Below are 26,149 nucleotides of genomic sequence, written 5' to 3' on the forward strand. Positions count from 1 at the left end.
AACAGTGCATAACATAATTAAATGATCCAAGGAATGTGTAGGAATTTCAGTGCACAACCATGATCTCCGATCCCTCAGGCGGCACTGCATCAAGAATCGTCATTCATCTATAAGCGATATCACCACATGGGCTCAGGACTACTTTGGCAAAACTTTGTCAAGTACCACAATACGTAGTTACATCCACAAATGCCAGTTAAAACTGTACTGTGCCAAAAGCAAGCCCTATGTTAACAGTGTCCAGAAGCGCCGTGGACTTCTCTGGGCTCGGAGGCATCGGGGATGGGCCATCACACAGTGGAAACGTGTACTGTGGTCAGACGAATCAGTATTTCAGGTATTTTTGGGGAGAAATGGACGCCGTGTGCTCCAGACCAAAGAAGAAAAGGATCATCCAGACTCTTACCAGCAACAAGTCCAAAAGCCAGGGTCTGTGACGGTATGGGGTTGTGTCAGTGCCCTTGGAAAAGGTAACTTGCACTTCTGTGATGGCACCATTAATGCTGAAAAGTACATAGAGATTTTGGAGCACAATATGCTGCCTTCAAGAAGACATCTTTTCCAGGGACATCCATGCATATTTCAACAAGATAATGCAAAACCACATTCTGCACACATTACAAAGTCCTGGCTGTGGAGGAAGAGGATACAGGTACTTGACTGGCCTGCCTGCAGACCCGACGTGTCTCCAATAGAGAATGTGTGGCGCATTTTGAAGCGCAAAATGCAACAACGAAGACCCCATACTGTTGCCCACCTTAAGACTTGTTTGCAGCAAGAATGTGACAAAATTACACCTGAAACACTTCATCACTTGGTGTCTTCAGTCCCTAAACGTCTTAAGTGTGTGAAAACGAATGGCAACATTACAAAGTGGTAAATGTGTTACTGTTCCAACTTTTTTTAAAAATGTGTTGCAAGAACCAAAATAGGAATTTTGTTTTTTTTGAAAAAAAAAAAATTATAAATTAAAATAATGAGGAACACATAAATATTGTGCTGTTGTATTGTCTGCAATGAAATACAAGTCAAAGTAAATTTAGAAATCACTACTTTTTTTTTTATTTGTGTTTTCCATACTGTCCCAACTTTTTCTGATTTGGGGTTGTATTTATTTGACTACATATCTAATTACGTAATTATTTACTTAGATATGTTATATAAATACTGAAACAATCATAAAAATCCTCTATAGTTACACGATCAATGTCAATAAATGGTTTTCTATGTTGTTTGTGCATTATAACAATGTTGTTCTTATAGAAATAGAAAAGAATAGCTCCTTCTTCTGTGTTTTATTTGTGATAAAGATTTAGCCATTTTCCTCCTGTGTTTTTAACCTTTTCAGTAAGAAATCACATCATTTAGTTCAAACCTGTAACAGTATGAGGTTTTACTGATTAGTCTGTTTAACTCAGGACATCTGTCTGCAGTGTTAATCCTTAGCAATGACACTAGAAGCATTTAGATTGTGATATAAAACACACAGAAATATTAATTCCTGATATGTTTATATACATGTTTCACCCAAATCAATTTGTTACATACACATACATTCAAAGTACAACATGCAGTGACATGCTTTAAAACCCAGTGCTTATCTCTGTGTTCCTTACAAAGTATAATTGTATTTCAGTGTCAGTATTTCAGCTGTATGTTAACATTGTTACCATGTGCAGTTTATTCTGATAAATCACACACTGACAAAACTTCTGATTGGTAAAACATTCTCTAAAGTACATACCTTTGTTTCTTGTTTCTTTTCAGTAAGTGAGAATGGTCTGCTATACTCCTTTCAGCCTTACTGAATATCCTGTAGTTAATTTCAGAAACTACTGTAAATGTCAGGGGTTGTTTTTGATTTGAGATTTTATTTCTCACCAGTAGAACTGGTTTTCATTTTTACTTCAGTCACTTCAGTCACCTTGTTCACTTCATAGTGTTTAACAGAGGTGGGTAGAGTAGCCAAAAATTGTACTCAAGTAAAAGTATTGTTACTTCAGAATAATATGACTCAAGTAAAAGTAAAACGTAGACATCCAAATAATTACTTGAATAAGAGTAAAAAAGTACTTGGTGAAAAAACTACTCATGTACTGAGTAACTGTTGAGTAACGTCTGATTTATTTTTTAACACAAGACAACAATCAGACAGACAAAAATACAAAATAATCTTTAGGCAAATTATGGCTCATCCAATCAATAAAATAAATTAAAATTAATTAATTACAAAATAGCTTAAATTAAAATAATTCAGGTAAATTCAAGTACTTAATAAATAAAATAATAATAAATAAAAATTAAATATGCACAAGTAACACAAATTTCCAAACCTTTATACTTTTTTACCAGGCAGAACTAGAACGAGGCAGCCCATAAATTCTCAAAAACTGTGCGTGTGTGTGTCAGAAGGAAACACACACACACACATTTAATTTCTTTTGTGTTGTGATTGTTGCACATTTGATGCCTTGATGAAAGGGCAATAATAATGAAATACATCTCTACTCCTTTAATTAATCTCAGGAAGCCTCTAGTACTTTCCTTAGTTTCAGGTAAGCTAAAGCTTCTGGTTGCAAAGCTGTTTTTGTTTCTCAAAATATCTTCCTTCATGTTCATCAGAACAAAGAAATTTATACAGGTTTGTAACAACATGAGAGTGAGTAAATGATGACAGAATTTTCATTTTGAGTGAACTATCCCTTTAAATATGTGTGTTCGGCGTTGTGAGAAACGACACGTCTGATGTCATCTGTTTGTCGGCTCTTGCGGCGCTGAGTAAAGTTGAGCACATAAAAAAACCCGAAACAGCTGAACTCGACAAAACTGCTCTGTGTACTGTATGTCTGCGCCTCGTCCATTAATTCAATTGTATATAACAGAAAAAGTTCTCCCTTACTTCTCAGCGTAAGAAATACAAGGTGTGAACTGACTGAAATGCGTGTCTCACGGTGAAGACTTGAGAGCTCTGTCATATGTAACCTAAAAGACAAACATGTGCCTATCTGCTTTGGCAGACACAGAAGACACCTCATAATGTAGCTGCTCTCTCGCACTTTTACTAATAGGTAAACATGCTTTCAATATGAGGCCAGGGGTGCGGGTTTTCCTCCTCGTTTGTGTCTGCATTGCCGACGGTTGATTCTGACATGTTTGTGTTACTAACTAACGCGTCCCGCCGCTGAGATTGAGTATGGTAACGTGACGAGACTGTACAACTACGTTTGATTGGTGAAACACAGTCACGTGGTAGAGCCTTAGCGGAAGTTTCTCTATCTGTCAAAATAAAACATTAAAATTGATGTGTAGAAAACCAAAGAGGTAAAAAGAAAAGTAACGAGCTCATTGTAGCCTAATGTAGCGGAGTAAGAGGACAGTTTCTTCTTCACAAATCTACTCAAGTAAAAGTAAAAAGTATAGTGATTTAAAACTACTCTTAGAAGTATAATTTTTTCAAAAACTTACTCAAGTAAATGTAACGGAGTAAATGTAACTCGTTACTACCCACCTCTGGTGTTTAATAAAGGAGCATCCACTTTATATCCACTTACCAGCTACAGTAAAAACAAGACATCCTTGTTAGTGAATGGTGATGATCCCTTTTCTTAACTTTTTGGACAATTCTTTTGACTTAACCATATTTCTAACATGCAGTCAAACTTGACACTCAATAAACCCTCTAGCCAGTTCAGGTACTGTAGTTTATGTTTTCTAGCTCAAGTAAACCTTGTGCACCAAATGAATCCTTTATTACAACCAATTGTTTTGCATGTTTGTGCTGTTGTGAGGAATTCTATTTAGAGGGCTGAATAATTTTGAGACTGCAGTATTCATTAAAAGTTGCATTGTCAGGTGAATTTGGGGAACCACTTAAACATTTGTTGTGTTGAGCTATTTCAATTGCTTTTGTTTTATTTGTTTATTGCAAACAGCTGATCATCTGTAAATTTTGACAATAAACTTGGTTTGCAATGGGAGTTGAATATTTCTAATTGCAACTATATTTTATGTGTGTCATATTCTACACACAGTATTTATTTGTAATTGTGTATATACACCATTTTGACTCTATTACAAGTCGCTATAGACACAATGCTACTATTTTTGTTTGTTGCATCAATTAGTGGGCAGCATATTTGGGTTTTTCTGCATTCAGAAAATAATAGAGATTAAATTAATAATCATGCAGGGGACAGTTGGTGCAGCTTACTCTTTCCGGTAATTTACAGACAAAATTCCATCGATTGCTTATTTCCTAAATTAGTCTTGCATAATTTGGACCATGGCTTCAGGTCATTATCCATTTGTAGTCTGAAACTGGCTCTCTTGGTATGTCATGGATTTCCTTCCTTGTTAATCAATATCTAATCAATGTATTGTTGTTTAAATTAAAAATGTTTATTGATTTACTGTCAAAAAGAATATTTGAGTCAATTGTATCTGCCACAACCCATGATTTTGGGGATTTTATATTGTGTTCTTTGTACACGTTTGTGTGCAGGTTTAATTCCGAGCCAGAGTTTCCAGCATGCCCTAGCCTACACCCCACCCAACCCCCTTCCCCCTTCTCTCTCCATGACAACATCACTGGTCTCCTATTTAAAGAGGAACTACAGGGTGGTAGAGGTGATGTGTTGGAATAGTGATTGTTGTGTTATGGTTTCTGTTATGGTGTTTATTTTCCCTGACTTTGAGCTTGGTTTTCCTTTTAAGTTGTTGCTGTGTGTTTATATATATATATATATATATATATATATATATATATATATATATATATATATATATATATATATATATATATATAAACACACAGCAACAACTATATATATATATATATATATATATATATATATATATATATATATATATATATATATATATATATAGTTGTTGCTGTGTGTTTATATATATATATATATATATATATATATATATATATATATATATATATATATATCAATATATATCACTGTACATATTGTTCACTTTTTTCAATGGCAGTAGGGGTGTGGCTGTCTTTTCTTTGGGAGTGGATTCTTTTTTTTCTTCTGTATTTATGTTAGGGAGTTAGGTAAGCCCACTGTATTATTTTTATTTAATTTCAGGTAAGGAAGTTTTAACTATTAGAGTCTTTTGTTTATTGTTTTGGCCACCCTGAAGAGATGCCATTGTATATATTAGATATATTGTGGAAGTTCTCTTGTCTGTTGCTCCTTATCCAAATTATAAAGGCTTCAACTCACTGAATCTTAAGCGATCAGTCTGTGTTTCTTAACAGTAGACTTGGTTGTAACATAACTTTTGGATATACTTTTGTTTAAGTCAGGCAATCAGCAAATGGTAAAAATGTGGGCAAATCTAAAACCTCAATCCATCCAAAACAATAAGGCAAGATGTAAAAACCAGAATAGCAGGTTAGGACACATTGAGCATTACATCAGAGCTAGCTGAACAAATCAAGTCTATGTATGATGTTGTGTGAATAAACAAGTTTGAAATAATAGAACTCTGGTGACTGTGAACATGTTTGTGTAATGTTTAAGTTTATTGTAGTTCATGTTGGTCATGTTTGTAAGTTACAGTGTGTTATCTGAAGTGGAGTTTCTGGAAGTTTCGATAGCTAACATGGCAAAACAAGGTATTTAAAATTGACTGTACAGCACTTTATGAGGAAACTTGTAGGAATTTTTCTGAAATTCATCCAAAAAGATCAAATATGAATTTTTATTTTCACTATTTAATATACAATTAAATGTATGTGGTGTAAAAGTATAAATTAAAAATAAAAAGATTTGCCATATATAGATACTGTGAAAGGTAGTATACTTGTTTTTTACTTGTATTTATTTAAAGTTATCACTTTGTAGAGAGTGAACCTTGCTGAACTGAAACAAAATGAAACCCATCAGAAACTTGGCAGCATTTCTGTTGGTTTGGTTCAGTTCAGAAAAAACACACACACACGCACACAATGGCAAACGCACCCCCCCCCCACACACACACACACACACTCTGTAAATTATGTAGTCCAACAAACCTCAGATATTAAAATAATCTGTACAACACTTTAAAACAGAATATGCCTTACTAAAATTTACAAGAATATAAATATTTGCATTCTATTTATTAGTAGATTATTATAATTATTAGAAAATTAATTTATTTAATTATAAAATATAGGAGAGATGATGAGTGGTGCTGAATTTTTATTTCCTTCATTTAAACCAGGACTGAAGTATGGATAGAGATTCTCAGTGAAAGTCTGACCAGTGAAAGAGTAGATATGAGAACTTGATTTCACATCATAAAAGGAGACCAGACCCTCCTTAAAATCCACAAATACCCCCACCACCTCCACCTTCTCTCTCAGTGTGAGGGGGACAGGGGGATCAGCACAAGCCTTATACTGATTCTCATTCCACAGCCCCACAGTCCAGAATCCATTCTGAGGATTCAGCATAATCTTCCCTTTGATGTCAACATTCTGTCTTGCAACTCCTAATGTCCATGCCATTTTCCCTCTGACCTGCACCTCATAATAAATTCTCCCTGAGGAGAAACTCTGCTTTCCAAGAACATTAGGGCATTTTTTAAACCTCCGTGGTGTATTGGGGAGTTTCTGTTGCTTATTTCCAAGTGACACTTGTTTTCCGTCAGCAGACAGCATGAGTTTAGGATAAGCTGTATCAGAATCCAGAGTCACATCCACTGAGAAAAACACACAGCATGTAATATGAGTATGCAAGTAAAAAAAAAAACATTATCCAGTAAATCCAATGCATCTATAGTTTATTGTAGGAGCTTAAAAAAATATAAAAAATATGTTTTTATGTATTTGTTTATATAAGAGATTTATGTGTTTGTAATTTTTGTCCTTTGATAAATTATTTTATTTCGATTATTTTATTAGTAAAATGAACCACGATGAGGCTTTCTAAAATCGAAAAGGGTTTAAGGATTTTAGTGCATAGCAGTAATAAGTTCCATAGTGAGGAGGATAATGAAACACTTTAATGAAAGATCTGGAGAGATCTACAGATGAAAATAAGTGTGATGATGCAGTGGTGTAATACTGATATGTACATTTTAATATGAGGAAATCAGAAAGCTCACTGTACCTGCATACTGCTGAATCCTCTTCAGTTCTGTGGAAACTAATTACAACAAAACATTACTGTCATTAGATTTCAGTGTGTTAATTATACAGTATCTCACAGAAGTGAGACCCCTCACATTTCTGTAAATGTTTTATTATATCTTTTCATGTGACAACACTGAAGAAATGACACAATGTAAAGTAGTGACTGTAGAGCTTGTATAACATTGTAAAGTTTGCTGTCCTCTCATAATAACTCAACACACAGCCATTAATATATTATATTCATTATATATCATTTTAACAATATTGGAAGTTTCAAGTAATATAACTAAACAAATAAAGACAGAAAGGTTTTTGTTAAAGACTATACATCTATAAAAAGTAGTAAAGAAGTCCAATTTCTTGTGAGGAAAAAGTGAGGACACCTCCACATTTATTTGTACTTATTTGATATTTATTTTTACTTTTATTGATAAAATTACCTAAAGGTGTATCACGTCAGGTGCACAACATTAATTATCATAAGAGGTGTGCAAGGAGGAAACCTTTGCTGTCTAAGAAAAACATGAAGGCAAGACTGAAGTTTGCCAAAGAACACAGAGAGAAAGAACAATAATTTTTGCAATACTTCTGCAATAATGTGCTTTGGAAGAATGAAATTGAATTCTTGGGACACCATAATAGAGGGCATGTTTCATGTAAACCAAATACAGCATTTCAGCAGGACCTGGCTGGCTCACTGTCATAGAATCCACTATGAATTCTACATTGTATCAGAGGGTGCTTGAGAAATGTGTGAGACTATTTGTCAAAAAATTCAAACTGAAGCGGACCTGGACCTTGCAACCTGACAATGACCCAAAACATACCAGTAAATCCACCAAGGACTGGCTGAAAAATAAAAAAATGGAGAATTCTGGAATGGTCAAGTCAAAGCCCAGATCTAAGTCCTATTGTAATCCTGTGGGATGATTTGAAACAGACTTCAAACATCACACAATTGAAAGAATTCTGCACTGAATAGTGGGGGAAACTTTCTTCCAGTTGATGTCAGAAACTGGAAGATGGCTAAAAGAAACATCTCATTGAGGTTATTTCAGCCAAAGGGCTAAATACTTGCTATTAAGGCATAGGGTGTCCTAACTTTTTTCCTCTGATCAAATACTCCTTTTTGTTGATTTTTGTTGAATAATTGAAAACAAAGTGATTTTTTGTTGTTGTTGTTATTTACATGCAATTATATTACTACAGGTACAAATTGACATGATTTTTTAATAAATAACTTCATTTTTAATTGGGTATACATATATATATATATATATATATATATATATATATATATATATATATATATATATATATATATATATACTAACAACTATCAACTAATATTAAAAAAAAAATAGATCAGTCTTGAAAAGACATATAAGGATATTCCTTACCTCTTTCCTTTAACTTGTCATCGAGTGTTTTAGTGAATTTCTCATTCAGAGTCTGTTGAAGCTGAGACAGAGCTGTCCTCACAGTGTCCCCACTCTCATCAGTGTTAATACTGATCTCAGTCCAGTTCTTGGTGTGTATAGGGCTGCACGTGGTGGAGTAAATCTACAGGAGAGCAGGAGAGAGGAGAAATCCCTCAGCATGGTGAGTGTTGTTCTGTGATGTTCTGCATTGTCAGTGAGCAGAGAGAGGAACACTGACCTGTAGAAGGTGGAGATGCTCCTCAGTTTGTGAGAGTTGCTCCAGCTTAGTGTTTCTCCTCTTTAGCACACTGATTTCCTGCTCCAGCTCTTTAATAAATCCTTCAGCCTGCGTCTCTGCTGCTTTCTGCTTCTCCTCCATCACCTCCAGCAGCTCAGCCTGACTTCTCTCAATGGAGTGAATCAGAGCAGTGAAGACTTCAACACTGTCTGCTTTCTCTTTCTCTGTGCTTCTCTAAAGGAGAAACGCATGTTCACTTTCATTATATTACAACATTAAATGACTAATGTTTAATACAGTTTGTTAATTTCAGCAACTGAAAGCAAACAAATACATAAACTATTTTTCACATACTTTGGTTTGCTCTACTGAGTGTTTGATTTCTTGAATCTTCTTGAATCTGTCCTGAATCATCTGAAGCAAATCTGTCTGTGTTTTTACCAGCTGAGTCTGAGGATGGAGCAAAATATAAATAAGAATCTTTTATGTCCATAAGATTTGTCTGGTTGTTTTTAGATGGACTGGGCTGAAATGTTCTTTCCATTTTCTCTTGTGTTTTCCCATTTTACCCTCATTTATGTTCATGTGTTCTCTTCTGTATGGCATTGTGTATGTCTGCATGTATATATTTTTTTGCATCTGTCATGGTGTATCACTTCACTTCACGCTTCTTGATTGAGTCATTAATCACACCTGGACTCAATTAGCTTGCTAGTCAACAGCCTATATGAACAACCAGGCCTTCAGCCACACCGGTAAATCCTACCAACTTTCAGTATGGTAACTTGTCAGGCTTACTTGTTTGCATTCTGCTTTTGAACAATTTTTTCCTAGTGTTCATTGTGTATGCTTCACTTTCCCCATGGTTCTCCAATTGGGCACTTGAATACCATGCCATTGACCCCAGTTTAAACCCACCTACTGCGCAAATCCACTCCTCCTCACCATTCCCTTCCTACACTCTACTATCCACATTGTGTTCAATAAAACCCATTTAACCCTCTACACCTGGGTCTGGCACCTTTTATTTCTGTGGTCATAACAGAACATTTTGACCACCATGGACTCAGCAGAATCCTATCCATCTTTGGAACTGGAATACCTGCATGCAACTCTCTCAGCATGTACAATTCTGGGAACTCACTTTTTTTGAGCAAACTCACCATTGTGGCCCAAATTGAGCTCCTCATCAGCAACTCCTCAATGTCTTCCCTCAATTGGCCCAGATACCTCCTGACTGTCAGCCTGCCACAGCAGCCTCTGGGTCTTCCCTCTATCACTTGAAGCACACAACCTTGAACTCTATATGGGTGAACTGGGGAGATGCAAATCCTTTCTCCTTCAATGCTCCCTCATGTTCTCTCAGCATGCATTAGTCTACTCCATGGATGCTATTCCCCTAGCCATCAAATTGGATAAACGTGTGATAACCTGTGAGGACAGCAAAGAGGAAGCAAGCAGCTCTTTGCCAGCCTCCTGTTTAACTGACCCCAATGTCCTTGAGCCTCCACACAGCCATCAAGCCCCATCCAGTTCTTGGCCTGAAGAGGTTCATGCTGAGTGTGGCCATACATTCAAGGCAGGTGTGTGCATCTATTATGGACTCCAACAGAAAAAACCTCTCTGCATGAGAATCAAATCTCAATCCCCCTGCTGGTTCTGATTGACACAGTTGCCAATAATAGCTTCCTGGACATCTAGTTAGCTTTCTAATCTGGCCTCCCCTTTGAACAACTGGATCCCCATTAATGTTAAAGTGCTGGATGGCAGATACTCTGAGGCTGCTTAAACAACATGTTTTAGTGGCCAACCATGGACGGCCTTCATTGCTGCCTGCTCGGCCTTCATTGCTGCCTGCTAAGTGTGCACGCAAGAGTGCATCCAAAGCAAAGCCTTGCACTGCCTCCTGGACAGTCTGCTGCCCTTGCTGCATGTTCCCAACTGCCCTTCTGGTTTCATAGGATTCATGGGCATTGTTTTGGACCATCAGCCACAGTTTATATGCTGTTTCGAAATCCTTTTTCTATGCTGTCTGGGCCACTGTTAGTCTCAGATTTTCAGCCCCAGACCAGTGATTGATTGTGTGACACATCAGTGTGTGAATAGGATTTGGAAGCAACTCACATGACTCACAAGCCCTTTAACCTTGGTTAGAATACACCCACAACTCTTTTCCCAGTACCACTTGAGTGCTGGCTTAACAGCCTCCCTAGTTTCCCATACAAGAGGAATTATGTTCAAATAGATCAACCTCTGTTGAGGCTTCAAAATATAGACAGCAACCCATTCCACCTTGCGTTATTTGGCCAGTCATCACCAGCTCATTCTGGCTTCCAGTGTGGTAACCTTTAAGGTCTTGTGGCATTTTCTGCTTTTGCCATGTTTTTCTAGTGTTTATTCTGATAGCATTTTCTTCTGCTTCTGAGCTCCAGTTAATTTAATCTGCAATGCATACTTTGTTCTTAAGTAGTCATAACAGATTAGTCATCATATTACCATGTGTGGTGTAACAAATCCTTATTTAAGTATGATAAATTATGTCTTTAGAATTATTTTACAACATTTACATATTTTTACAAGTAAAGCCAAATGTACTTAAATTATGAAGTTTAAAGGGTTAAGAACAGTGTTCACAAAATTCAAATAAATTCATTTATTCTCATGAAAATACAATTTGATGATAACCAATGTTTCTCACCTTCCTCTCTCTGCACTCCTCCTCTATAGAAACAGTGTTGTGATTCTTGTGGTCTGTCTCAGTGCAGAACTGGCAGACACATATCTGATCCTCTTTACAGAACAGCTCTAGAAGTTTATTATGTTTCTGGCATATGTAGTCCTCCAGGTTCTCCACAGGGTTTATTAGTTTGTGCTTCTTAAGTCTTAGAACATGAGTATGAGGTTCTAAATGAGTTTCACAGAAACTCAGTCCACAATCCAGACAGGATTTCAGGGCCTTAAATTTCTCTCCAGTGCAGGCATCACAAAGAATCTCAGTTTTTTCAAGACCATTTTTTTTCTTGAAGTCATCTGCAACCTCTCTCAGTGTTGTATTAATTCTCAGTTCAGGTCTCCTGGTGAATCTTTCTTTACATAATGGACAATGACAGTGATGACGCTCCTCCCAGCAATTTGTAAGGCAGCTCTTACAGAAGTTATGTCCACATGGAGTGGTGACTGGGTCAGTGAACACACCATCACAGACCTTACAACACAGCTCATATATGGGACTGCTATAGTCACCATTTACTAGATTTGATAGGTAGTGAAGGAACAAAACAAAAAAGACCATGTTTATATATAAGGTACTGTAGTTCTTAATTTTATGAGAAAATAATTCTGTATACCATTTTCTAGCTCTGAGCATCCCCTAACACACACACACACACACACACACACACACACACACACACACACACACACACAGTCAGTTTATTTTCAGATTTATGGTGGATGAGGTTGTATACACCTCAACACCTAAGTGAAGCTGTAAAAATTGTTCTTTTGATATGTTTTTTTAATTAAAAACACGTTTACACTAACATTTTTCACAATCATGTACTAAAGTACTGTTATGAGCAATTCAGATAAAGGTTTAATTTTAAAAACATTTTACTAAATTATCCTTACTACTGTTTCTGTCTTCTCTTGCTTCTGACGATGGTAATTCTTCCATTGCCTTTACTCTCTGTCTTAATCTATTTTCAGAGCAAAAAAAAAAAAACTCACACTATTCAGTTTAAACATTCATGTAAAAAATCATGTGTTACTGCCAGATTACATAAAATAATGTAAATATAAGTGTAAATAATGCAGATTTTGTTATACTTGAGTATGGAATCAGTCATTAATGAGCAATAGCACTGGAATACTAGTCTTGAATATGAATGCTGGTATATAGATTTAATGTCAGTTCCTATTATTATCGCTTAGCATGAACAATAGTTTTTGTTTTTCAGACAAATAGCTACAAACATTGCTAATTCAATATCTACGTATATTTTAACTTCTGTGAACATTTCCCAATGTTATTGGTCACTGACTCTGTCTGTTATTACTCATATCTTGATAATTCACAAACTAACGACAAAATATTCACTAAAGTACATACCTTTTCTTTTTTATAGAGTGAGTTTTTTTTTTTTCTCGAAGAATGACAGTATTTTGTAGTTAAATCCTGTAAACTGAAAGGTTCCTCCTCGATGTGATTTTTTATGGCTGAACTTTGGTTTAATTTCACTAATTACTAACTTGACTAAAGTTTATTCTCAGTAGTGGACTCTACTGCTGCTCTGAATTACAGCACACAGAGAGAAGAGACTCTGTGATTGGTGGATTATCTGGAAGACAGACTTTGATGTAAGAACTGTAAATAATTAAACCAGCATGAGGTTCACACACAAAGGTGCGTCACAAATGTCTCTTAGGTATTTAGTGGGACAAGATTTACACAATAAAGCACTATTTAAAAAGAGTGTAATACATATAATGAAAACTTCCTTGAGGTTTTTGACCTTTGTTCCTTGGAAACAGTTGGGGCTGTGGTATATGTGATTAGTGAAACACAGTGTCAATATCAAGGGAACCAATCAGCATGAAGCTAGAGTTTCAATAAGCATAAGGCTACAATAATCTAATTGTCTATTGCTGCAGAGCACATTTATACTTAGTCTAAATTAATGCAGTGGTTTGTTTACTTTTTGGATTGCACATAATAAAACACCTTTTAAAAACTGTCAAAGGTATATCTAGTGTAAAACAGTGTTACAGTAATATAATAGTGTATACTGTATGTGTAAAACAGTTTCATTTTTTTGTAAAAATCAGACACGTCTATATAAGCATAATAGATAGAAAGTTCATCAGTAGGCCCAAATTTGTTTTCACAATTTTCTTTAATTGTCATTTCAACCATATATACTGTAGCTATCACTGTACACAGTGATATGATACAACGTTTCTCCAGGACCATGGTGAATCCTTGTTTGTGTTGAAAGCAATAAAAGTGTGCTACATAGGTCAGTGCAGTCCATACAGTTGAGTGTGCGTGTTTGTGTATTCTGCTTGGTACAGTTCAGTTCAGTTATTGAGTAGTCTGATGGCTTGTGGAAAAAACTGTTACACAGTCTGGTCGTGAGGGCCTGAATGCTTTGGTACCTTTTTCCAGATTGCAAACTCTTCACTATCCGCTGCATTGCTGTCCGATCCAAGATGGTGCAGTTTCCAAACCAGACATTGATGCAGCTGCTCAGAATGCTCTCAACGGTCCCTCTGTAAAACGTAGTCAGGATGCGGAGGAAATGTGCTTTTCTAAGCCTTTGTAAGTAGAGACACTGCTGGGCTTTCTTGGTGATTGAGCTGGTGTTGAGTGACCAGGTGAAGGTCTCCGCTAGATGAACACTAAGAAATTTGGTGCTCTTGATGATCTCTACAGATGATTCGTTGATGTTCAGCAGAGCGCAGTCACTCAGTGCTCTCCTGAAGTCAATGACCATCTCTTTAGTTTTATCAACATTCAGAGACCGGTTGTTGGCTCTACACCAGGCAGTTAGTTGCACCTCCTCTCTGTATGCTGACTCATCGTTCTTGCTGATGAGACCCACCACGGTCGTGTCATCAGCGAGCTTTATGATATGGTTCGATCTGTGCATTGCCACACAGGTGTCAGCCAGCAAGGTGAACAACAGTGGGCTGAGCAGCAGTCCTGAGGGCTCCAGTGCTCAGTGTGGTGGTGCTGGAGATGCTGTTCCCGATCCAGAATGACTGAGGTCTCCCAGTCAAGAAGTGAAGGATCCAGTTACAGAAGGAGGTGTTCAGCCCCAGCAGGCTCATCTTCTCAATCAGGTGCTGAGGGATGATTGTGTTGAATGCTGAACTAAAGACTATGAACAGCATTTGTATGTAAGTGTCATTATTTTCCAGGTGGGTGACGGCAAATTTAAAGGTTGTGGCAATGGCATTGTCCGTGGAGTGGTTTGGACGATACGCCAACTGTAGGGTGTCCAGTGAGGGTGGTAACTGGGTTTTGTTGTGCCTCATGATGGGCTTTTTAAAGTGTTGTTAAAGTTATTAAAGCACTTCATTACAATGGGTGTGAGTGCGATGGGATGATAGTCATTGAGGCAGGACACTTCTTTGGCATGGGGACAGTTGTCTGTCAGGGAAATTTTGAAGATGTCAATAAAGACATCCACTAGCTGTTCTGTACATTCCCTGACCACCCTGCCAGGAATGTTGTCTGGTCCAGCAGCCTTCCATGGTTTAACTCTGCATAGAGTTCTCCTCACGTCAGCCGTGGATAGACAGAGCTCCACCCAATACGCGCTGGGAATGTTTGTGTAAACAAGATCAAGCATGTTTTCCCCTCTTGTTGCAAAGTCCACATACTCATGTAATTTAGGGAGCACAGATTTAAATCTTCGGCGATAAAAAACAGTCCGCCAGGGTGAACATTCTGCATAATAGCCCCATAGATTTCACATACAGTAGAGCCTCTTTAGCATTAGTGCTGGGGGGAATGTACACTCCAACAATGAAAATGTGGTGAATTCCCATGGTAAATAAAATAGCTCTATTTGGGGGACAAAAACAGTTAACAGATCTCGGTCTCTGCAATCAGTCCCACCTCCATAACTCACTTCTCTAAGAGGATTGGCTTTGCATTGCTTGTGTTCCGTCTCTCTAATCCATGTCACTTTATGATTAGTTTTGTATTTCTAGCTAAGGTCTATTGTAGGCTGCAGCTACATTCGGTTGTATGAAGCGCCAAAGCTCTCAAAGGTTACCGATAATAACTTGGCGAGTCAGCACACTGTCCTGTCACTGGTGGTTCATTTACAGAATAGAGTTCTATAAAATTCTAGATAGTGTTGATGTTCAGCTTAGGGACAGGTTCAGTCTACCAGATCTTGATGTTGTGCAGAAGTTAGAGGAAACTCTACTGACTGGAGAAGTAAGTAACATTGTTGATCAGTATTCAGAACTGAACAGGGACAATCTAAAAGTCCAGCTTACTATATGTGTGTGTGTGTGTGTGTGTGTGTGTGTGTGTGTGTGTGTGTGTGTGTGTGTGTGTGTGTGTGTGTGTGTGTGTGTTTCATTCAACTAATAATTAATTCTTTGTGTTCTGTGATGTGTTATTTTTAGATCTGGAAATGATCTGCTGTTTCATTAAAAACGTACTTTTGTGACAACGCGGCTCTGTAGACCAATTTTATTTATGTTGGCATGTTAAGAAAAATGAAATAAATAAAACGTAAATAGAACACGGTGGCCACTAGAGGGCGAAATCCGACAGTCAAATCCCGAGGATGAGTTCGGTGTAAAAGATTTCACTGCCGCCTGACATAGTAATAAAATAAATCCAGTTTAACTAGCACAGTTAAACTTATCAACATTATTATTATTATTATTATTATTATTATTATTATTATTATTATTATTATTATTATTATTATTATTATTATAAGTCAAAATCAAAAGTTATGCAATTAAGTCCTTGCAGTGGAACTAACCGATAAAATTGACTTGACCTAATTCATCCATCATGTATGAGGGCATGGAGTCAAATAGGATTTTGAACTGAAAAAACTTAAAATAGCATATGTTTGACTAATAAGTTCGTTGATGCTGAATATTCTAAACCCTGATATAAAGGTTATTGCTCTAAAAGATTATAGGCCAACACCTTAATATGTATTAGAATATACATAGCAATCAGAATTAGAATCAGGTTTATTGGCCAAGTGTGTTGACACACACAAGGAATTTGGTTCCAGCCTTTTGTGATTCTCAAAAGTACAGACATAAATAACACTATACTATAAAAACTATACAAGACAATGCAGACGATGAGATACAATATAGACAGAATGAGTATTAAATATGAATATAGAATATGAACGATCATTTATGTACATAAAGTGTGGGAGTGCAAATAACAGTAGTGTGCAATATTATGCTGTTTTTACAATATATAGCAGCAGTAGCTACTGTGTGTAATATATACAGATGATTTGATGACTGACAGTCCTGATAATGCAGTACTTATAGATATAAAGCAGTGAATACCGTACTTGTACACTATTACAATAAGTTAATGATTTTGTCACTGAAATTTACTGGTGCCTAAAGCCCATCAGTGACCTTCTATTAGAGTAAGTTAAGCAGAAGGGTAAGCAAGATATGTTTCTATAGAGTATGATACATGATGCAGGCCTAGTATTAATTATTCACTTGTAAAGGGTCGGTGCTTTTGATGTTTAAAAAATTATTATTATCCATTGCTTTATCATTCATAGAGTCCAAGTGGATCCAGAGCCTATCCCAGGGACCTGGAGAAAATCCTCACACACACACTGGAAGAACATGCAAAACACATATACGCATAATTCTTTCATCTGCATTAATAATCTGATGCATTTCACACTTCTAATCAACAAATTCTTGATCATTTTTGGAAACAAGGTTCTTTAAATAAATTAAATAAACATTGCACCTCACCAGTCCCTGTGGCAAGTAGTTTAACAATTTTAGTAAAATTCCCCATCCAAAAACAATGTATAATATTGTTAAATCATATCAGTAAAAAACAAAATAATATCTAGTAATATACATTACTAGGTTACATACATATTAAATGTATGTAACCTGCTCGGCGGGTAAATGCAGCCAATGACAGATCAGTCCCGGATCTCCGCCTGTGGCTCGTCCACCTGTGGAAAAGAGAGACCAGATCCAAATGCAAGATTCCAGTGCGCTTGGTACTTTTATTATACAAAAAACATAGACTAACTACATGAAACATAACATACATAACCCGAATAACAAGGAAGTGGCAGTCTAGTGGTTAAGGTGTTGGTCTACCAACTGGCAGGTTGAGAGTTCAAATCCAAGGTCCACTAAGTACCACCACCCTGAGCAAGGCCTTTAACCCTCCGTTGCATAAGTGACAGGAAAAGAAGCAGGCAGAATATCTCTTGATTGATCTTGTGCAAGAAAAGTAGGTGCCATTACCATGTTGGAACATGGACCACACATGGGCCCAGTGTATGCACTTTTAGTGGTAGTACAATAGAACAATGAACTGCTGAGTTCAGGCAGACTAGTAGCTTACTGTCACCTTACTGGACAGATCGAGGCTGTGTTTTATTATCTCAGCTTGACACCTACTTTGGTGAATAACGCTTATAACCCACGAGCAGAGAATCTGATAATCATAGTGGTATTCAGAAGGGTCTGTGTGGTGCAATCTGAAGATAAGTGTGTTTGTGTATGCATTGTGCATGGATTTTCTACTTGAGACAGCTACTTGAATACCTAACCCAAACATAGTTAAAGCTGGATCACAGCCAGCACCACTGACATACATAATGAAACAATTTCCAGCTCTGGCCAAATAAACACATCAAGACTCAGTGAGCTCATGGCATGTAAGTAGCCAACACTTTTTATTCAGATTATTGACTTGTGAAATAGAATAACACAAAAGCATGTTAACAGATGAATCAATATATTTTTTTTTTTTTACATTTTAGTTCAAGTGTCTTTAAAAAAAAGAAAAATCATCATCCACCATTTTTTGTTAAGCAAGTGCAGATTACATTCATTAGATAGATTAGATTAGGTTCTGTTTTTGAATGTAACATTTCTGTTTGTTTGCAGTTTTAATTAAATAAAAATCCAAGATTTTCAGTGTCTCAGATCTTAGAACCCTGCTGTATGTTTGTGTTTGAATTTTACAGCAGACTGGAACTATTGACAAATGCCATCTGGTATATTGTTTTCTTCCTTAATATACTTTTTTTTTATCTTAGAAGTATAAAAGAAACAAGAGTGGACTGATTCATATGCACATTAGCATCATTTCATGCAGGACTTTTTTTCAGGAATGTTAATTGGGGGATATTGTTCGATCCTTCAGTTATTTATTTTAGTATAATGGTAAACCTACAGCTTAAAACTGTGTCTTAATCACTCAGACAAAAGCACACACTCACACATGTACGCACCTTTAAATCCTTGTCAAATCTTAATGATTGACTGGCCTTGTTGTGCACAGGGCGGTGATTTCAGTACCAGCGTTCGTCAGAACTGCGTCAGAGCCCAATTCAGCTGAGACACACACACAGACACGCACACAAACACTGAGGGGGAGAGAGAGCGAGAGAGAGAGAGAGAGAGAGAGAGAGAGAGAGAGAGAGAGAGAGAGAGAGAGAGAGAGTCGGGGTGTTTGCATTGTTCCTCAGTCTCAGCTCGGAAAGCAGCTCCACAGAGCGTCTGCTACAAAACCTGTAGTGAAAGAGAACAATCTCAGAAGTGCTTTTTGAAAAATAAGAAACCAAAGAAGTCGTTCCCGATCTCGCCGTGTTAGACGTTTAACCGGCCGTTTCAGCACCTCGAACAGCGCACACAATGGCTCCTGTAAACGCGGAAGACGGGCATGTCGGTGAGTAGCCTGAAGGCAGCCTATACTGTATATATGTTGATTATAGATGCTGGGTAAATATAAAGCGCAAGCTATATGCTGAGAAATTAGAGATCACCCCCTACTTAATTTTATGTAACTGTAAGTTAATTACATGGTGCGGGGCGCTGTTTAATGTGCGTGATTGTTATGTGCCGATGAAAACGCTGTTTTTCTGTGACGCGCGAGATGGCTATAAGTAGGTAATGACGTAGTTGTCGTGGCTTACCTTATTGAGTGTACAGTGTGGTGAATTTGGACTTATATTTGTGTGTGTGTGTGTGTGTGTGTGTGTGTGTGTGTGTGTGTGCGTGCGTGCGTGTGTGTGTTTCCACTGGGAGAAACACCCACAATGCAGTAGGAAATTTCCACACCATTATTATTATGAACTCACCTATATGTGTAATTAATTCTGATGATCCCTACACTACAAAATTATCACCAGAGTCGAAATATTTCATATAGAGTCTATAATATACAACCAGGATAAATCTCTTGAGAGGCTTTTGCCTAGGTGTGCAGCAAGTGTTGGTTTTTCTGAGTCATCCTCAACTACGTCAGTCACGATGTCTGTATTTATCTGCTGACTTTGGTGCAATACAATAGTTTGTACTCAATCTGCTCATATATGACGAAAGATAAAATCAAGAGCATACATATAAATCTTCAAGTTAGCAAGTCTGACTTAATTTGTTGAATAAAGACAAGTTAATATTAGTACATTCTGGCCCACATTAATCAGGTTATAGTAAGTTTAATGTCTTGCATGCAATTATAATAGTGACCTGTTGTACTTATTAGACTTATTATAAATGGTCACGCCTAAATCATATCATCTGTATGTTTTGGATGCACTCTGGCATATAGCAAACCATATTGACTAAATAAAAGTGGCAACTAAAGTTACAATATTGGAACTTCATTAAACATGCTTCTGTCCCATATTATTTAAGCTGGCGTTTCTAAAGATAAACTAGCTGACATTAATATGTGTGTTGTCTTGTCTTCCACAGCAGAGGTCCCAGTGAGTGTGGCTGTAGTCAGCGTCTTTGGTCTTGTCTTCAGTGTTTCTGCCTTTGCCTGGATTTGCTGCCAGCGCAAGACCAACAAGAGCAACACCAAGACTCCTCCATACAAATTTGTCCATATGCTCAAGGGTGTAGACATCTATCCAGAGAGCTTAAATGGCAAGAAAAAATTTGCTGGAGAGAAGATGCCAGACCCAGTGCAAGGAAAGTCAAGCCCAAGTCCCAGCAGCACGCGCCCAGCACTTCACCTCGACCTGGAAAAACGAGACCTGAATGGTAATTTCACATTTGTACCACCTGTTGCCCAACCCAAAGTGCGAAGCTCCCCAGACTTGGACATCCCATCCCCACACCCTGGCTGCAGACAGGGGGGATACCAGGAGGAGGAAACTTCAGAGAGCAATGTTTCCAGCCAGACGCCCACACCAGCTCTGGAAAAGGCCCAGGACAAGGATAGTGGCGTAGGCACACTCTCCTTCTCACTTGAGTACAACTTTGAGAAGAAGGCCTTTATTGTTCATATTAAGGAGGCGCATGGCTTGTCTGCCACTGATGAGCAGTCCCTGACCTCTGACCCTTACATTAAGCTCACTTTGCTCCCTGAGAAGAAGCACAAGGTGAAGACACGGGTGCTCAGGAAGACTCTAGATCCAGCTTTTGATGAGACTTTCAGTTTTTACGGCATTCCATATGCTCGTGTCCCTCAGCTGGCTTTGCACTTCATGGTGCTGAGTTTTGATCGGTTTTCTCGTGATGAGATCATTGGAGAAACGCTCGTTCCACTGGCTGATGTTGACCTGGCTGAGGGGAGGGTCCTGATGAGCCGTGACATCATCAAGAGGAATGTAAGGGTAAGGCCTAGGGTCTTCTAAGGTTCTAGGTAAAGTTCTTATTCATAATTATTAATAATTATTATTAATTAAAAATAACAAGAGGTAATTATTATTGAAAAAGAACACTTAATAACTAAATATCAGAGTTCTTACCTATTTTAAAATATTCAAATGTTTGAAAAAGTGTATCAGCTTGTAAAATTGGTCTATTATCTTATTACTAATGGTAAAAAAGAAAAGCAAGTACATTTATACAACAAACTCATTTCTGGTGTAAATGTGAGTGATTTGATAGTGTGTGTGTGTGTGTGTGTGTGTGTGTGTGTGTGTGTGTGTGTGTGTGTGTGTGTGTGTGTGTGGTGCCTGATAAGGTTCAAAATGGATCTCCAATTTCTGCAATTCAATAAGGCACCGTTAGAATTGCTCAATACTAAGTCTACATGACATGAGCTACTATAGACACACCCATGAGCCCAAAGACACTTAATGCTTTATGCCTGTGTATGGAGGGATCAATAAAGAGGTTTAAATGTCCCCTAGGCTGAGGAAAAGCTGAACCACTGAAGCAAAAGCTCTAAATATTTAATCATATCTCTAATAGATCAAACTACATAACTTGTATATTAAAGGGTGTAACATGAAATATTTGCATGAATAAGTTCATTTTGGAAATAATAATCCATAACATATTCAGAGTCTTACTGTTTGAATTTTAAATCATTTGTTATTGATAGCTCAATGGAATGTACTATACCATCTCTTCTCAATATATAAACGGTCTGTGAACGTTTCTTTCCGAGGGGAAGGCTAAATAATTTCATTTTCATTGGTGGATGATTTATGGACTGATGAGCTGTCATATCGCCCAGGTGGCTATTGACTTAGATCCTGCTGATTTTCATGGCTGGTTGACTCACAAAGTAATGCCTGTGACACTGTCAAAACATAGAACAATTGCCACTGCTAGAGATATGTCATGATTTCACCATCATGCATGTATAATGAAGTTTATTTGGAGTGGTATGAGAAGTGATTATTCTCTTCTGGTAAAAACAGCTCACAGCAGTAATTGGTGGCCACTCTGCTCGACTTTAATCACACAAAGAGGTCGAGACACATCTGAGTCATTGCCACAGGAGGAAAAAGAACCCCTGTTGTTGGTTGCCATAGTAGTATATCACCAGATTCACACTTGAATGTGTTGAATAGAGCCAGCATTTAATGTATTGGGTAGACTGTGTAGAGAAAAATTAACATGTTGTGTTTGGAACAGTTGTAGATTTAGGTGCCATGAGTTGTACTGATAGAAACTATGATATCCGTGCACAGCATCAAATAGCATAAAATGTCTGCAAATGCAGAAAGAAGAAAGGAAATATGTCTGGAAAAGTGTTGTGACTTGAATATGAATGTGTACTTTTTCTATCCACCTCTTTTCTATGTAGAGGAGTGCAGGAAGGGGAGAGCTGCTACTGTCTCTATGTTATCAGTCGACCACCAGCACCCTCACTGTGGTGGTTCTTAAGGCTCGTCATCTGCCTAAGATGGACCACAATTGCCCCTCTGGTGAGTATATGAGAAGCCCTTCTTTATTACCATTATTACCTTCAGTAACCTCATGGGAGAGAGGAATATAATACTTAACATTCTAACACCAATATTGATTATCTAGAAGACAGTTAAATCTGAAGAGCAAATAAGATAAATGTCTTGTGTATCTCAAATCCAGACTGCATTTGTTTATTGAGTAAATCTTTGTGCTCTTGTTTCTGCTTTAGGCCAGAATAACTCATAAAGATATTGTCATGACCTCAAAGCAATCAGTGCGTCTTAACAACATTCAGTATCTTTTCTTCATCAACCAAGTTATAGGGCTCTGTCTTGTAAGATCCAACTTAGACTTTCTCCCTCTTTTTTCTATTTCCCTTTGTGTCTTTCTAGATCCCTATGTGAAAGTAAACCTGTACCAGGGCAAGAAGCGTGTTTGCAAGAAGAAGACTCATGTAAAAAAGTGCACACCAAACCCTGTCTTCAATGAGCTATTTGTCTTCGACGTGCCTTCAGAGGAGGGCCTGCGTGATACCAGTGTGGAGCTTCTGCTGTTGGATTCTGATAGGACCGCACGCACTCCTGTCATCGGCCGCCTCCTACTGGGCACATCCACCCCAGGCACTGCTGGCGAGCACTGGCGCGAGATATGTGATCATCCACGGCGGCAGATTGCAAAGTGGCATGCGCTGGCCGAAGACTAGCTCATGACATGTGAAAAATGCTCAAGAACTGTCAGAATACAAAAGAAAATTAATCGGGACTTCTTGTGTAGGGGACTTATTACGAGCAATGTCACCTTTTGGCTATGTAATTAAGGTGGGGCTTCTTCCAATGGGGGAGAGTCAATTGTATCCAGCCAATCAATGATTCCAAAGACAATCTGTGACACCCAGTGATGATTCTCTTCATACTTCATATAATTGGTCACCACATTGTGCAGTTTCAAATGTCATGTGTCTATCGCTGTTCGCTACGAAATATCAATATCAGTGTGTGGAAAAATGTGAAAAAAGATACATACAGTTACTCTGAATATAGATGTAAATATACGTGGATGAACCTTATATTTTGTAAAGGCCTTTAATTTGATCACATTTCATTATCTTTTAACAGATCTATTCTCTTTTTTGTACTTCATTTATTGATTTTGGTTTAGGGTACTTTGCCTGTTTTTTGTAAGTTAAAGTGGCCGGTCATATCTCATATTTCAGCTATGTGGGGGTAGCCTAAATTAGGCTCACCTTTATGAACGATGGACTGCATGAGCTAAAGAAATGAGCTGTTTGTATGGGAGCCTTCTATCTAGGTGTGTGTGTTCAATTCTGATCAGAGAGAGGGCTCTCTTTACAGTGAGCACAATGGAAGAATGTAATGTACATTTACCTTAATATAAAATGTTAAGCTCAGAGAAAGACAGTATGCCTCCTAATCTTTTGTTCCTAATGTTTACATGATAATGTTAAGGCAAACATGTAGCCATTTTATGTCAGAGGTTCTAAACACATGCAGACCATTTGTTTACTGTTTAGCTCCAAAACCCATCCATTGCCTAAGCTGGAAATTAATACAATGCTAGAGCAAGAGAGGAAGCTTCATAAACCTGTCATAGACCAGAGATTCTCCTCTGAGCACACATAATACTGGAAAGGTTGATAAAGCTTTCAAATAACAAATGAAGTGTTCTGACTTTAAATCACTGACTACCCATTAAATATCAATATCATAATAATAAGGTTTGAAACACTGTTGTAATTTTTGCATCAGATTTTAACAGTGATGAGCCAAGATTAAAAAAAAAAAAAAAATATATATATATATATATATATATATATATATATATATATATATATATATATATATAGAGGGGCAGAGAGTGCTACCAAAGGATGATGTGATTTGGCTGCCAGCTCTCTCTCTCTCTCTCTCTCTCTCTCTCTCTCTCTCTCTCTCTCTCTCTCTCTCACACACACACACACACACACACACTATCTATCTATCTATCTATCTATCTATCTATCTATCTATCGATCTATCTATCGATCTATCTATCTATGTCAATCTCTGTCTCTCTTTTATATTTCTTACTTTACACTCTGTAGCCAAGTTGATTTATCTGAGAAGGTAAGGTCCTTTTAGCACATTGTGTTCTGCTGACCAAGAGAAGCTAAATTCCAACTCATCAAATCCTCGCTTAATGTGTGATGTTGTGAATGTACATCCTAAGTCATTTTTATATTAATTATGAATCCTAGCACACAAACTCGTGTACAGCCACATAACCAGATTTATCCCCAGTCTGTTTTATTTAAAGTTCCACACCAGCACATGAACTATTCATGAGCATTCACCAGAGAGTAAAAAAGCAGCCTTACACGGCTCTATGGTTGAGTTTAAAGGCAGCAGTGTGCACATATCAATGAAAGAACAACTAAAAAAGTGATTTTTTTATCACAAAGTCGTTCAAAGAATTGCTTAAAATGCCTTTCTAGGTTTAACTTAGTGAGTATAGGACTACTTTGAGGAGGTTGTGAGCGGAGTTGTGCTTTTGGCATATTTTGCAAGGTAAAGATGAGGGGAGGGGAGAATACAGTGGAGAATGGACTTCTCCACATGACTTATGTAGAGTGTCAACCATTTTTCATACCTTATAGCGTGCCACTGGCGATTCGTTATCCCTTCGTGCAGTGACTGTGTGGGATGTGGGCCTGTGACAATTGTGTAGGTCTCAGAGAAAATATGCAGTTCTGTTTGGGTTTGTGTGCACATTCCAAACTCAAACCACCATGTCCTTTTGGCATCAAAATACCTTATTTGGTTAAAACATAGTAGAGAGTTACGGCCTTTTTTGTCAATAGACAGCTTAAATGGAAACTTTACAGTAAAATATATTAACAACAATTTAATAGGAAGGGGAATCAGCTTGGATTTTTTGAACCAGAAACCAATAGGTTTGCAACCATTTAATATGAGTGCATGCATCCTGTTTCAAAGTGAAATACTTTTAGAAAAAAAAATGAACAGTTACAGTGTTTAATAAACCATTATTAAATGCTCACTTCAAGGGTAGAGATGCATCAACCTTGTCTCTGACGCGTTTATGTGTCTATTAGAATTGTATTTTAGCAGTGCTCCTGAGTTCTCAGAAGTGCTCTAGTCAAGGACTCAATTGTGCTGCAGACAAAGGCCATGGAGAATAACCTATTGGGCAAAAGAGAGGAGGGGGAGAGTAGAAGCAAGAAAGATTTTTATGGCTTGAGCATCCAAATGCAATTTAGAGGAAGACATATTTTACAGCATGGCCGGTGGAGCCTGGAACATTCTCCTGGGGCTAACTCAGTACACAGTGACGAGAGAGAGAGAGAGAGAGAGAGAGAGAGATGGGGCTAGCTTTAAAAATGATGAAGGACTAGGGTGTGGCACAAGAGGAAACAAAAAAGGTGATTAGAGAGAGTAGAAAGATTGTGTGTGGAGA

The 26,149-nt window shown here is 37.5% G+C and overlaps 2 protein-coding genes across 6 annotated transcripts; one reads left to right on the plus strand and one right to left on the minus strand.

Moving 5' to 3' along the window:
* Positions 1-5,526: 5,526 nt before the first annotated feature.
* On the minus strand, positions 5,527-13,074 carry LOC132848845 (E3 ubiquitin-protein ligase TRIM39-like). The gene is made up of 8 exons (XM_060874890.1): positions 12,912-13,074; positions 12,431-12,498; positions 11,499-12,049; positions 9,155-9,250; positions 8,801-9,034; positions 8,542-8,704; positions 7,119-7,154; positions 5,527-6,708 (listed from the first exon to the last, which is right to left on the minus strand). Exons 2-8 carry the CDS (start codon positions 12,474-12,476, stop codon positions 6,164-6,166), a joined length of 1,671 nt encoding a protein of 556 aa, XP_060730873.1. The 5' UTR covers positions 12,477-12,498; positions 12,912-13,074; the 3' UTR covers positions 5,527-6,163.
* Positions 13,075-15,602: 2,528 nt separating this feature from the next.
* Positions 15,603-24,093, plus strand: syt4 (synaptotagmin IV). 5 transcript variants are annotated; one of them, XM_060874849.1, is made up of 7 exons: positions 15,603-15,752; positions 17,101-18,231; positions 18,544-18,573; positions 18,861-19,247; positions 20,279-21,144; positions 22,572-22,692; positions 23,068-24,093. In XM_060874849.1, exons 4-7 carry the CDS (start codon positions 19,214-19,216, stop codon positions 23,376-23,378), a joined length of 1,332 nt encoding a protein of 443 aa, XP_060730832.1. In that variant the 5' UTR covers positions 15,603-15,752; positions 17,101-18,231; positions 18,544-18,573; positions 18,861-19,213; the 3' UTR covers positions 23,379-24,093. The 5 variants fall into 5 exon arrangements, with proteins under 5 accessions (XP_060730832.1, XP_060730831.1, XP_060730830.1 ...); XM_060874848.1 differs by having other exon boundaries at positions 18,544-19,247; XM_060874847.1 differs by lacking the exon at positions 18,544-18,573.
* Positions 24,094-26,149: the final 2,056 nt, after the last annotated feature.

This window comes from Tachysurus vachellii, chromosome 7, assembly GCF_030014155.1.
Source record: "Tachysurus vachellii isolate PV-2020 chromosome 7, HZAU_Pvac_v1, whole genome shotgun sequence".
NCBI lineage: Eukaryota > Metazoa > Chordata > Actinopteri > Siluriformes > Bagridae > Tachysurus > Tachysurus vachellii.

Coding starts and splice junctions, on each gene's coding strand:
- LOC132848845 (XM_060874890.1), bottom strand. CDS start 12,476: ATGGAAGAATTACCATCGTCAGAAGCAAGAGAAGACAGAAACAGTA. Junction 12,050..12,430: donor AAGAGAAGACAGAAACAGTA/GTAAGGATAATT, acceptor TATCAAATCTAG/TAAATGGTGACTATAGCAGT. Junction 8,705..8,800: donor AGCATCTCCACCTTCTACAG/GTCAGTGTTCCT, acceptor GCTCTCCTGTAG/ATTTACTCCACCACGTGCAG.
- syt4 (XM_060874848.1), top strand. CDS start 19,214: ATGGCTCCTGTAAACGCGGAAGACGGGCATGTCG. Junction 21,145..22,571: donor TCATCAAGAGGAATGTAAGG/GTAAGGCCTAGG, acceptor TTTTCTATGTAG/AGGAGTGCAGGAAGGGGAGA. Junction 22,693..23,067: donor GGACCACAATTGCCCCTCTG/GTGAGTATATGA, acceptor GTGTCTTTCTAG/ATCCCTATGTGAAAGTAAAC.